The 15,000-nt window shown below is 40.0% G+C and overlaps 1 protein-coding gene across 1 annotated transcript in view; it reads right to left on the reverse strand.

The window, feature by feature from the left end:
- The window catches only part of LOC138050384 (uncharacterized), a 58,420-nt gene that overhangs the window by 42,093 nt on the left and 1,327 nt on the right, over positions 1 to 15,000 (reverse strand). The window contains exon 2 of the mRNA XM_068896721.1: positions 94 to 375. Coding sequence (XP_068752822.1) covers positions 94 to 375 — 282 coding nt within the window. The remainder of the gene's footprint in view (positions 1 to 93; positions 376 to 15,000) is intronic.

Genomic DNA, 15,000 nt, shown 5'->3' on the forward strand with positions numbered 1-15,000 from the left:
TTGCCGTCTGTGGCTCAAGAACGTCTTATCCTTAATCTCCCTAATAATGTAGGAATACTGCATCGCACTAAGCTTGTCTACCTTTCCTCTCACCTTCAAATAATCTCGTCACCGTTAATCTTCCCAAAGTTTCTGGAGCTCCGTCAAGATACACAGTGCATATTTTTCCATGAACGTTTATTTTAGTGCTTTTTCCACCATCTGTTTTTTCAGTTTTCGTGTCATTGTCAACTTCGCCAGTTTCTTCTTCTATGCTTTTCAGTTCTTTTGTTTTTGTTACTTCCGACTCACGTTCCTCCAAGTCTGGTCCCCCAGCTTGTTTCAAGAACTCTTGCATTGCGCTGACCGCCTCTCGTTTTTCTAAGGTGAAGTGATCTAGTCAAGAAGGAGAATAGGAGTGATTGCAGAATCCCCTATAACTTTCTAATCTTCCTATAACTGCCGGCAACGTTTCAAGATCGCGGCATGAAACGTTATTGACAAATGTATCCAAAAAACAAGCAATACACTTGAGAATCGTAAGATAATGATTTGACCCTGACTATTTTCTTATGTTTCGTTAAAGACGTTTCGGCAGGTGCATAACCCTTCTTCAGTTGATTAGAAATATAACGCTAAAAGCGGAGCTGCGTGCGCGCGGAGCACCATAGTTAAGAAAAATATGGTAACCCATCCATGCGAGAATTTTTGGTTTTATAGCCATGACGTCATCGACCGTCCGCACGTGCGTCCATCCCTCCATGTATGCCAATGTCCGCAGTATCATACTAGTTTTCAGCATACATCTTTGATATTGGACATCCAAGCAGAGCTAAAAAACGACTGCGCAAGTCACTGATCAGTGGCAAGAAACGCAGGCTCAAGGGCGCGCTCATTCGAAAAGACTATTTTGTTCGCCGGAAAATGACAGCCGTTGATTAAATAAAAAAAAATAAGGTCGCCGTTTGAAAGATAAGGATTTTGTTACAATTTTTGACGAGTTTTGATGTTTCTCCAAAAATTGAAGTGGTGTAGAAGTTGTGTAAAAATTGTTTTCGCGCGGTAAATGCACCTTTCGTGTAACTATACGGTGAATGGAAGTAACGAGCGCTGCAATGCTTACTATTTTGACAGTGTTGGCTTTTGTCGAAAGTTTCTCGTACGGTTTTTGCAAGTTGTTGGTTTTCTGGGAGCAGAAATTCCCATAAACCCTGTTTTGGCGATGTTCGGCCGGTGGAATTGGTGAGAGCTTCGAACTTATCGGTGGAGACCAGTTCGCCGAGTGGTTGCGATGCAGGACAATGCTTCTTTGTCTGAGTTGGTAAAGACACATAAAAAACCTTTTGACGTTCCAGATACTCTCTATAATATTCTGAACAACAAAGGAAGACAACTTGTGAATTTTTGACCGGGTGGTGAAAGGTGACACGCTTACAAAAGATATTTTGGCAAGCAAGCTGAAAGTGATATTAAAATGGAGTGTGCAAAGATGCAAGAAGGCAAATTCAGCTCCACGTTTCCCCAAATTTTAAATACGAATTTATAATTATCATGAAAGCAAAATACATCTTTCGCTCTTTACACAGCATCTTTTGTTAAATTTATAGAAGAGCGATGAAAGCCGGCCCCAACAGAAACTGAGATAAATCGGTGAAAAGATTATACACTGTATGATATACAGAGAGCAGGCAAAAAAGTGCTTCACCCTGGAAAGCCCACTTAATGACATTAAACAGCTCAGAGAAAATTAATTTGCCCCTTGATTTGCTTGCCTTTTAAAATAAGAATTCACCAGGTCCTAACCTGATCAAGAGACGTCACTAATGGCTTTTTTTTTCAGAAAGTAAATCCTTTTTTTCCATATTTAACAATCAACAAGAAACTACAAACATTTTGCAAGGATCAGTTCAGACAACACAGTGCATATTGCAAAACTGATCTAACCTTGAGACATTTCACACATGCATGCTACATTGTACTTGATGAGTTTGAACAAAATCTTTAGAGCATAGACAACTAGGAAACATCCCTGAAAGGGGCATACCACAAAATTAATATTTTCAGCTGTAGAGCAAGAAGTTCACTCTAGCATTATCTGCTGACTGGCCTAGGTGGTATTATCTTAAAAAGATGATTGTATATTAAGTAGATGGAATCCAGTCATCAGTATAATACACATATGCAAAGGCTATTCCATGTGGGTCTCAATGCTTAAGAAGATGTTTGTTTTTAATTTTAATTTTTTCTTTGCCAAATTGTCATTCAATGTGTTTGCAGGTGTCCTGGCATGTAAACTAAAACCATTTTCGATGTCACTGCATGTATCTGAAGCATTACTGGGTTGGCAACTCATCAGATCAAAAGCATTCGCAAAGTTTGCGTGCAGGTGCAAACAACATGCATTTGTTATCATTTTGCTTGAATATGTTGTCCCCATTCTGTTTCATCAGTACAACATTTAAAGAAGTCGCATTTTAAAGTTCTGTGCTGGTCCAAAAAGTTCATAACTGAAAAAAAGTTAAGGACTGGTATTCAGTTCTAAGAAGAAACTGAAAAATTTGACAATGTGAAGAGCACTAAAGAAAGTGCTTAAAACTCAACAGCATTGTCTGGATTTCTCAGTGACTTAATCCAGTCTTTTGTTCCACACTATCAACATGGACAAAGTGAACTCAATAAGATTATTGTGGTTTATTGCTCAGAAAAAAAAAAAGGCTGAATTTCTTCTCGCTCTTTTTAGAGCTAATACCGGTATTTCACAAAACTGCCGCAAATAATACCAGGTGGATCTATCACCCTAAGGACAAAAAACGAAAATGAATGTTATTGTCCATGAGATGCATATTACAATGCTACAATCTACAATATCATAATAATATTATTATTTTCCTAGACACAGGAAACTGCACATGTCAGTTTTTATGGGGGCTGTGAAAATTAGTACAAAAAGTCACTCTTATTACACAACCAAGACAAAGAAAACATGATGAGCTAGCCATATAAACATACTATAAACCACACATAAGCCAATGACCCTCAACTGTTTTCCTAAACACATGTTCTAAGATTTGAGTCTAACCATAATTTTGTCTTGGACGTTGGGTTGAACATAGATTTGCAAATAATGGCCAGTCAAGGGGGAAAGCAAAATACCATCTTCCAAGTTTTGACATAGATGTTGACACCAAGTGTGTTGCATTATTACAATAATGATAAATCATTATTAGTTGGAGATTGTGGAACCTAGACTACAATTAAGTTGCTCGGGTGCCACTTTCAAGCGGTATTTCCAAGTCAATAATCCTAGAATTAACAGGAGGCAGGGCCTGGACATTGCACTTTTATTTAGCAAATTGTTTTTTTCCTCATATATGGATGTTCCATTAATTAACAGGCCAACAGTCTCCCGAACATGGGTGTATCAATTGATTGCACAGGGTATTTTGGTGGGCAAGTATTTGATTCTGTGATCAAGCCTCACTATGGCAATAAACAATGTTATTGATCACACTACTGTGCGACTAGAACTTCTTCTGAGTGTAATCTCAGAGGCCAGTCTTGCAACCAATTTACCTTTTCATTGAAGAAATGCCCTGAGACAGGGACAAAGAACTTCAATATTTTCTATGTAGTCCTGGCCAGTACTTGTGTTCATTCCAACTTCACAAGTTGACAAGGTGTTTTCTTTTAAACAGCTGCCTTTATGGGGGCAGTCAGGAGGTTAGCTGGCTATTGCAGAGTGGCAGTACTCTAAATGAACTGCTGCCTTGGTTCTAGGAGGAGGTTGACAACTTTCAAATAATGCTCTCAGAATATGTTACGTTTAATTAACGCATTGTAAATATGATTGATTGTAAAGGTGATTTCAGAGAACCCTGCCCAAATTATCTTGTTGATGAACACTGTAGAGATTGCATGGGCAATACCCTAGTGTGCAAACTTAACAAAACGTTGTGAACACTTCATGCTTCAAAAACAAATATGTAACACTCACCGTAGCCTCCGTTAGTTTCTGCAGCGCATATTCCCAAACAATTTAACTGGAATTGGATCTCATCGCCCAAAAATTCCACACAAATATGTTACACAGATCTGATGTGTCTCCTTAAATTAAATCATCATGATCTCAATTCCAAAATTCACACCGTCAAGAGTTATAAAGTGACACAGGCAGAAGACGAGATCAAACGATCGAAATGCACACTTTGAGTTCATTTGCACGATTTGTGCTCCCTATCTGGCGCATGCGCAGTCGTTTTTCAGCTCTGTTGGACATCCATGTTTTGATCAATTGACACCTATCCAACAAGGTATCCGCTGACCAGTATGACGTGACCATATCGCGGGCTCAAGCTTAGAGCTCACCAAGCTCAGCGATTTTTTTGAAGTTGACCGCTGACCAGGTACTGGTTTTCGATTGGATTGCAGGTTTAACCCAAGTTACCTCACCTAAGCATAACAGCGAGGCTTCATTTTTCGCGCGCTTTCTGTGGCTCGACGCGGCCACACGGCCATACTACGTCAACTACAGTTCTTACACAGTCAACGCTTTTCGTGTTCAGGTGGAAAACGATTTGGAAAATGTTTTCTTTCTGTATTTTTCGCTGGTCTCAATCCAGTTTGGCATATCATGAAAGCTGTGGTCCACACTGGCGACTACGCAGTTATTCAAGTCAATCATCGGAGGGATATAAACTTAAAGCTGAGTGTTTATTTTTAATTTGCTTCGAGCTGCTTTTTTTCTCTGTATTGCAATTTTTGGCATAAGGTTAAATGATGCCTGGAGGACCTAGAACAGAAACGAAAGGAGAGCGAAAGAGAACAACAACGACAAAACAGAATATCAGTGATAGCTCATACTTAGTGGAAGAAGTTACTCCAAATTCTAAACCCTTTGTTATTTTCAAAAAGTGGTTTAATCGGTTTTCCTTTGTTCAGGAATGAAAATCAAATTTTTATTGTCGACTCGAATTAAATCACAATTATCTGCACTCTTTTGGACAGAAACAAAAAAATGATTTGTTTTGTTTGTGTTGCTCTAAAATGTGAGTGAACAAGTTTTCAATGTGCCTCGACAATGACAAGAAAATCTTGCCCTTATGTTATAAACACGTAATCAAAATGAGTTCTCATAAAATTAGAGGGAAATTTCTCAAGCTTGTGTCCTCACAAGTTTTTTTAAAGCACCTAAACGTTATTTAAGTGTTGGAGCGGATCTTGTTTGAGGTTCGTCCTTTCTTGGTTGCATTGCCGTATTTCGCCGCTTCTTGTTCCAAGCCAATGAAATACATCAAAATGTGAATTATCTCGTTTTCAGAGATAAAGTGTAATAATGTACATCAGTAAAACTCTTTTTTGACGAGATAAACTAAGAATTCCATAAACTAAGGTAAACTAAGATCAAAGCCAGGATTCGAGACCTACCCTAACCCTAACTAGACCTAACTAGACAAGAACCAACGCAAATAGACCTAACCTAACCGATTCGAGACCTAACCTAACCGAGAGATTCGAGAATAAATAGCGGAGAAAGCTCATCTTAGCTCGAATCCTGGCTGGAATCCTGGCTCGGATCCTAGCTCGAATCCTGGCTCGAAATTTAGGTATCCTCTTTTTTGACCTTGAACTGACAAAGGTTTTTATGGCTTCTAATTTTAGCGTGATTCCTATTCGCTGGCTATTGACAGTTGACTCTGAAATGGCTTTTTTCCTTTTCCATGCGCTCGCCGAGGGTGTGCTTGTTTTCTGTTCATGCGGTTCAAGAAAAATCCGTTGCCAAACTGGTGAATTCCAAAGTAAATTTCACTCGAAAAACCAATATCGTACTTATCGCTTCGTGTCTACAATATAATACATACTTAATTGACCGCCCCCCATAGGGGGCTTTTCAGGGCCAATATTATGAAACACAACGAAACGACGGAGCAGAATAACAACACCAACAACAACTGTTAAGAATCCCAACTGGCCGGAGGCAAACCATTTGGCTATTTATAAGTGCAGCTGGGAAGCTGAACCAGGGACTACCAGGATCAAATTCAACGAGTGGTCAGAGCGGGTCTTGAACCCGGATTTCAAGGCAAGCGCCCTAACCACTGGGCCACACTGCCTCCTTAGATTCATGCGACATCGGCTTTTAGCGTAAAATGTACCGTGGAATTCACTAGTTAGACAATGAATTTTTCTATAGAAGAAAGCAAAGAAAATGATTTAATTATTAAAGCAGCAACCGGAAACATTAAAACGCGGATAATTCGAAACCTTTTCTTTTCGTTAACCCTACAGGCAGAAAGAATAAATAACCAGGGAGCTCCGCTTTTAGGCTTGGCTAAATCTCTATATCATGCGTGAATCAAATAACAGCACGGCGAGCGCGTGCTGTCGTAGTAAAGGATATTAAAGGATGAATACTAAGAAAAAGTATCTGTTTTGTTGAACGATACAAACACTTATTTGAAAATCACAGACAAAAGATCGAATCCAACATCAAGCGTCGAAAAAGATCTAAACAAACTCTTGATTAGTTAACATCAAAGAGGAACAGAATGACAGGAGATCACAAATTGGACCGGGATTGTTAAAAAAAACTAGATTGCAGCAATTCAACACTAACGTCGTTTTATGGTCTTCCGAAAATTCATAAACCTGAAAGACCACTCAGACCCATCACAAGCAGCATAGGTAGCCCCATGTACGCCGTATCCAAAAGTCTTGTTTCCATTCTGTCCCCTCCTCGGAGAAACCGATTCTCCGTCAAAAAACAGCTCAGAATTTGCTAAATTGATCCAGCAACATACTGTCGCCAGTGACGAAATCATGGTCTCTTTTGACGTTAAATCTTTTTTCACTTCCATTCCCGTGGATCTAGCTCTAACCATCGCCAACGAGAGGCTCCAAAAAGATCAGGATCTAGCGGAACGTACAAATATGTCCATCAGTAACATCATGAGGCTGTTAGATTTTGTTTTAAATCACAGCTACTTCAAACACGAAGCCATCCATTACAAACAAATCTTTGGATGTGCGATGGGTTCCCCAATCAGTCCCGTTATAGCCGACCTCTTCATGGAAGAGATTGAGGAAACTGCCATCGCCACAGCTCCCCATCCCCCTACCTGGTGGTTCCGTTACGTTGACGACAGTCACACGTGTCCTAGAAAGGACCAAGTTGATGAGTTTCACCAACATCTCAATTCAATTAACCCCTACATACAGTTCACTCTAGAACTTGAGGACACCAAGGGACAGGGACTACCTTTTCTAGACACTAGGGAGTTAAAGCAAAGACGACGGCTACGGCAACGACAACGCCACAAAGCAAGAATAGCATTTGTTAAAACACGATTTTCCGTGCATTTTTTGCCGTTCTTCACAAAACAACAACGTGAAATCACCAAATTTTAGGTTTTGACGGCAAAGTGAGCGAATAACAATGAAACAGTCATTTTCTGTTTTGACTTTAAAACCGTTCGTACCCATCCATTTGCAGGATAGTTTGCCTGTATTGTACAAAGTAAACAAGACGGAATAATTGCGAAATACTTGCGATGGCGCTAAGTTATATTTTGGACTGACGCTTTCGTTGCCGTAGCCGTCGTTTTTGCATAAACTCCACACTATCACCACAAGGAGGGGTACGCAGCTTGAAATGAATGTCTTCAGAAAGCCAAGTTGAACCCACACAGACCGCTATCTCGATTTCAGTTCTCACCACCTCATGTGCCATAGGAGATCTGTAGTCGATACCTTGCTACGCAGGGCACAGAACATACCATCAACACAGAAAAGGAAACACGTGCACGAAGAAACGGAGCGAGTCAAGGGTGTACTGCGAGACAATAATTATCCCTCATCCTTCATCAATGGCTGCGAAAGATTGCTGTCGATACTCCCTACCGATCTACCGTCTAATGGCTTGGCAGTGCTACCCTATGTGCAGGGCATTTCGGAAAGGATTAGTCGAATCTTAAGGCAGCGACAAACCAAAGTCGCCTTCAAACCATTGAGAACTGTGAACAGTTTGTTCCCGCGACCGAAAGCCCAGGGAAAGGTTGACCGGCCACAATATAGCACTACCCTATCTTTAAACACACTTGAGAATCTTTGCCAAGAGAATTAGTCACATAAAAGTGAGCATGAGGCTGTCGCCCTATGAATCAATCAAAGATTATAGCGAAACGATCCATAAAGCTAGACTTACGTCCAAAATAGGTACAATGATTTAGGGCGCGTTCGATTGACCGTATTCCGGAATAGAAATACATGGAATAGAAGTTAGAAATCCTTCGTTTTTATGGAGATTCACATTAAAATTATCAAACACTTGCTAAAATGCTATTTTAGACATATCTTTATTATCCTTGTTGCTTCAAAAGCGCCAGACATACCGTTTTAAATCATCACTCCACGTATTCTTATTCCGGAATAGGGTCAATCGAACGCACCCTTAGTGGTGGCCTAACACAGTTTTCGCGCGCGCGCTCTTGCTAACACAATGCAGCGCGCGCTCAAGGATTGCAAAAAAATAAACATGGCTTCAATACAGCAATCATTTTATTTGCTCAATGCCTCCGCTATCTGTACTATTTTTCCTCATAAGTGTTTTGATGGTTTTAGTCTTTTGTGAGAAATGTATGTCAGAAGAGGTAACGATGCAAAGAACTCCGCAATTCGCAGATTTTTCTTTGTTTTCTAAAGAACCCAGATACATGCAGCGCATGCGTAGTAAGTTAAAAAATTGCGATTTAATGGGAAAAGCTTTCTCGGAAATACGCCTATTTCTTGAGAACCACTCTTTAGAATTTAACGAAATTTGGCACGAAAGTACTTCAGGAAATAAGTAACTGGAGTATTGGAAAAAATTGAACTTTAACAGAGGAAATTTTAGATATTCCAGTGAACCTTCAACAAGGGATGATTAAAGGTCTCTCTGTTAAATTATCATTAAAATAGTGTTAACTTGTGAGCATCGTTACAAGCATGTTGCATGCAAATTATGAAGAAAATCTAACGACCAGATCTAGATTTTCTGCAAATAAACAAAACCAATTTTAAAGGCCTTTTTATATTTATTCATGTTGCCATGGAAACGGTATATACGTCAGCTTAACTATTAAAAAACCGAAGTTCGCGTTGCTAACTTGCTTGCTACCATTTTTGGCGACCAAAAGATCAAGGGTTTTAGAGAAAAAGGTAAATGAAACATAGGTATATATCAAAAACTGTGTTCAGCCACCTTAAAGCTTCTAGAATTACTGTTGAATGACTTTTTAAAGGACTTTAATAATTAACGTAATATCAGTGAAGAATTGTCAGCGACAAGCTAATCGCCAGTAATAAGCTAATTATTAGTAGTAATCTCGGATTATTGAATTGCGTTCGACAGTCACTTTGGAAGCAAAGGAGAAGGGTAGGGAAAGAAACAATGTTATAGGACCAAAGTTTGATGATGCGAGCATGTACTTCTTGAGATGGTTTGAATAAGCGCCCAGTACTATGACTCATGTGACAGGATTGAGATAACTAGTACTAGTACTAGTGTTTGATATAAGAACGTAAGTTGAGGACAAAATAACTATGCATCATTTTTGAGGAAACGATAAAACGTGAATAGCCGCTTGAGAGGACAAAGTCATGTGGTTACTAGTAAAATACTACACTGAGAAAGATTGAAGAAAATGAAAGGAATTCGAGTAACATTGACATCGAGGCTGACATGTTGATCATTTCCGCGTTCACTTCAATTTCTTTTCACAGCAAGTTAAAGTGCCCCTGTGACCAAAAAATCAATTCATATTTTTCTTTGGATTTCAAAACTATGTTAACAAAACACTAAGTGACCCACGTTTTAAGCCTTGATTTCAAAAAGACACCTCTTTATTTAAACTGTAATTTTCCTATGTAATGGTCCGCCATTACTAACATTATGTTCTTGAGAGAGCTGGATCAAGGAGAAAATGACGTCAAAGGCTCACTAGTTTAAGAATGCAATACGTGTGTACGCCGCAGAATTAATATGCAGAACGGGGGTTTTGGGCTTTCAGACTTTTAAACTCACGTTTTGCATATATAATAAGCTGCTTTTACACGCTGAAATTTTAAGCTTGTGAGCCTCTGACGTCACTTTTCCCTGGATCCAACCGTCTGAGGTCCAATCGGTCAGTTTTGAACGTGAGTAATGGCGAACCGTGACATCAAAAACTTACACTCAAAGTAAACGGCTTTTGGATAAAAATCAAAGCTCAAAGTTTTCCCAGTCAGGTGTTAAGCAAACACACTTTCAAAATATGAAGGAAAAAAGGAAGTGGTTTTTTTTTTATCACAGGGGCACTTTAAGGTGACTGAACACAGTTTTTACGCATTTATATTTCCATTTATATTTCCATATTTATGCATTTTTGCCTTGAAGCTCAAACTTGGTCACTGAACGGTGTTACCACGAAGGTTTATATTTTTGACAGTTAATGAGCTCGACAGGATGTTATCATTGTAGCGCATCTCGCTTAAAACAAGGATGCTTATTCCTCATTTATGCAATTTTAATTTTTGTTTTGTTTTTTTTTGTTGTTGTTGTCACTTTTTGTACATAAACAGGTGTTTGTCGGGCATTTGACAGGAGCTGCGAGGACAAATGGGAGGTCGCGATGATAAACAGCTGGTCTGGGAAAACTACGTATACCAGGCGGCAGCAAACTCCGCTTTTAAATTTCCTCCGCTTCGCAAAGGGCTAGTGAAAGCCTTTACAACTGAAACAATAAGCGATCTGTGTGCCTACAGAAAAATCGCTTGCAAAATGTGATGGCAATCCCTGGAGTTTGAAACATCTTGAGAGCGAAGAGTTATTATAGGATGCCAGCAAATGATTGCCAACTACAAGTGCTCTTATCACTCCGAAAAGTCGGGGTGAAATACCATCAAAAGAAACAAGTAATGGTGTTATCGGCGCTTTCGAACTTGTGGCTCCCTAGATCTAACTATGTTTACAGAATTAACACTCTTCAGTAACGGCAGGATGTACCTTGCGAGGAAAGGAGACTGCAGAAATCGTGTTTTTTCCCATTTGAGCATGCGTCGCGGTTGCCAAGAAACGCTCTCGTTTCCGGTCAGATTAACTAAATTAACCGTACTACTGGCGACTAAATCAAAAATTCAGGCAAAATTGATTCGTAATCAATCAAAAAGATATTTTCGAAAAAAAACACTCACCATTGACTACAATTCCGATGATGTGATCTTCGAAATCCTTCATGGTCTTGAAGTGTTTGGAAAGAGTCCCCGGGCTAGTAAATCCTCGTTTACCACATTGACTTCGTCAAGCTTCGCAACCTTAACTTCAAGCTTCTCACAGAAAGAAATTTGGTCCCTCATCAGAACTGGAAGTGGTGCTATCACAATCAAAAGAGGATTCCGAGAGTGCCCGCTCAGATGTTTCAGTATTGGGATTCTTAAATGAAACATGAGGGATTTTCAGTGTCCAGTCAAACGTGTTGGATGGATCTGGCGCCTTTCAATCAAAAGAGCAGCCGCTTTAAAGATTATGGTTGAATCCAGACATTCCGCCACGTTCTGAAAGAGGAAGAGGCAGTGCGGCCTAGTGGTTAGGGCGCTTGCCTTGAGATCCAGGGATCCCGGATTCAAGACACGTTCTGACCACTGGTTGAATTTGGACCGGTTAGTCCCTGGTTCAGCTTCCCAGCTGCACTTGTAAAAAGCCTGCTGGTCTGCCTTCAGCCAGTTGGGCTGTTGTTGTTGAATGTTCTGTTCTGTCGTGATTGTGTTTCGTTGGCCCTGAAATGCCCCTATGTGGAGTGGTCAATTAAATGTGTATTGTATTGTACTGGGATGTCCTCTTTTCTCTAAAAATGCTCGTGATTTTGTGGTTTAGTCGTTCTGAGGTGTACGGAATCTTGAGGTATGACCGTCGAAGGGTCAAGGGTTTCTTCGGCCATTCTGGGGTCGCTTTGTTTGGTTTATGTTGTTCTCTGGATATCCGTTTGAGCGGAAGATGTCATCAAATGTGTCTTGGTGCTTTGTGGTTGTTGTATGTGTAGAGCATCTATCTTCGATACGTTTGCGCTCGTTGCAAAGGAAGTTGATCTTTGATTTAGGGGGTACAGATGATTGGTCGTGTACAATTAACTCTTTCCATCAAATAATGTCACAATTAGAAGGACTTTTATCCATGAAAATGCTATGTTCTGAGGATTCATCGGTCAAGGCAACCAATCATGTACAACTACACGGTGACTGGTCACACACTGCTGTCCGTAGATCAACATCCATATCTTGGTGTTACTCTTACGGAAACGCTAAATTGGAAGCGCGCGTTACAAATGTTAAAAACAAAGCAAACAAAACTCTAGGCTTCATTAAGCGAAATTTGCACTCGTGCCTCGAAGAAATAAAGAGCCGCACTCACCCTTGTTAGACTAACACTTGAATATGCCAGCGCAGCTTGGGATCCTTACCGAAAAAACCAGGTCTACTCTCTCGAAAAGATTCAAAGACGTGCCGCTCACGTTTCACTTTACAACCAGAACGTATGGCACAAACCAGGGGTGTGTCACTAGCCGAGTTCGAAAATTCCGGCCCTTGTTTTTTGTTTGTTTGTTTGTTTTTTTATTTTTTACTTAAACTTAGGGACCATAAATTCAAAGAGAAACAACAGAGATCTCAGTTAGCAATTTTTTCCAGCGAGAAAGCACAACAGGAAATCAAGCAGCCAGGAAAATTTGCCAATCACTGAGTGCTCATAATGACTGGAAGCCCCCCCCCCCCCCCCCCTACACACACACATTTACAGTGAGATAATATAAGTACTGCACGGACATCTCTATTTAAGCCGACGGGTAAACCTTATAGTTGCTTCTTATGGTCATGTCTATTGTCAAAAACCTGTATAAAATGGACATTGCAAAACAGACGCATGCCTTTTTTCCTGACATTTTAATAGATCGGTCATTTAACTTTGCAGACAAAAGAGCTGTCACATCTTTGTAAATACGTAAAGTGGTTACTATGATCAAAAAGTTACCTTACCTTTTCTTTTTATCTTTCGAAAGTATGTATTATAAGTATCTACCATGCCAAATTTTAAGCCATGACTCTGACGAGAAGTCCGACATTTTGAACTACGAATTCTCGATATGATTGCCCGCCATTACTCAATTGAAAAATTGCGGAGTTCAAAAGAGAGAGCTGGGTCAAGAAGGATGTGACGTCATCCAATCAAGGTGGCTACTTTAGGATGCCGAAGAGGAGTGCGAGGTTCATGTTTTATCCTTGGTGGTGTGTTTTTGTCTACGCTTGGCTTGGAAAAGATTATGCCGTCTAATCGTTGCGTTGTGCAGGGTTGCAGCAATCCTTCCAACCCTAAAGCGGGAATTTCGGTACACAATTTCCCTGTTAACCCAAGTTTTATAAGAGCTCAATGGAAGAGATTTGTCTCCGCTTACCGGGCAAACTTCAATCCCCCAGGCCGTTTTGACATTTGTTCGGAACACTTCACGGAGGATTTTAGTTCTATCAGTTCCTTAAAGGAAACTCGTAATGGCTGTAAAATTGTTGCTAAAATTGTCGTTCTAGTTCTAGTTGTTGCTTTATTGTTACATCGTACTCGTCGGCCTCTTCCTCCGTAGCCAGAGGCTGCAGTTCTTCGTCGTAAGGAAGAAAATCAACAGCTTGCTGTACTGTATTGTATGTTCTTCTGTTTCAAAGTCGTTGTCTAACTCGCTTTCCGACGAAGAAGAAGGAGAATTCGAAGGAGACAAATTCATCGCCATATTGAAGGTTTGATATGGCGTTGTTATGGCGTTGCTGTGTTGTCTTGATTGGATGACGTCACAAGAAGACCTCTGATACAAATAGCAGACCTACCAGATGGCGATTTGAGTAATGGCGGACAGGTTTTTGACAAGTTTAGTCGGTCTATTTCTTCACAAGAATAGTGTGTCCTGATCCAAATTTACAAATTTATCATTTTTTGGTCATAAACATTGTAGTTCAGTTAAAAAAACCCGGAGAAAATCTAAAATTTTCGTCATAGTACCACTTTAACAAACAGGAAATACCGCTAAGTCTGAGCAACCAAAAGGGAAGTTAAATTAGTAATGCGTGACCTTACGGACAAAACTATCATTTGATCCTTTGCATAATTAAATCGCTCTAGATCTTCTAATAAAACAAATGATCACATATACTTGTAATTGTTTATCAATTACAGAATACAGGTCCACATTCTAGAACGGTAGAAGAACTGGCTCGCTTGGCTAGGCAGTGGCTGAAAGAACGAGTCATATAAATATTGAGGTCTGTTATACTGGTGGCTCGTTTGTCTCGCTTGGTTCGGCAGTGGATCAAAGAACGAGTCATATAAATAATCAGTTGGGGTCTGTTACACTGTTGGCTCGTTTGGCTCGGCAGTGGATGTCAAACGAGTCCGCTTGTCGGTAGAGTCTCTAGATGTGGCAATGAATTCTATGGTTTAGCCAAGAAAACGTTATTTTAGAGTATTTTGCGTTCAAGGGAATTGTATTTTATTTATTTTATTTAGCGGTGCACATAGATCGTAACCTAAGTTGGAATATGCTCATTCATGTAATATCTCGAAGAGTTTATCCCAGACTGAAACTGTTGAACAGGGTATCTAAATACCTCAGCTGGAAAGTGCTACGTACGATATATAAGCAAACGATCTTACCAATTATGGATTAAGGTTGCATAGTCTGGGGTGACTGTGGAAAACAAAATGCTCTGCACCTCGAGCGTCTTCAAAAGCAAGCTATGCGTATTATCCTTAGAGCAAATCGCAAGACTTGTACACAATTCACGCGATCGAAACTAACGCTGCTATCTTTAAGCAGCAGAAGACGGTTCATGAGATTGCAATTTGTGTACACAATCATTAACAACATATAGACAGCCCACGCCAAGTGAAAGGATACTTAGTCAAACGCTCTGAGCTACATGATCCTAATTTGAGAGATAGCTCGCTAATTGACGGTATGAGAGTTTTAAGAGTGC

Source organism: Montipora capricornis, chromosome 6 (genome assembly GCF_036669925.1).
Source record: "Montipora capricornis isolate CH-2021 chromosome 6, ASM3666992v2, whole genome shotgun sequence".
NCBI lineage: Eukaryota > Metazoa > Cnidaria > Anthozoa > Scleractinia > Acroporidae > Montipora > Montipora capricornis.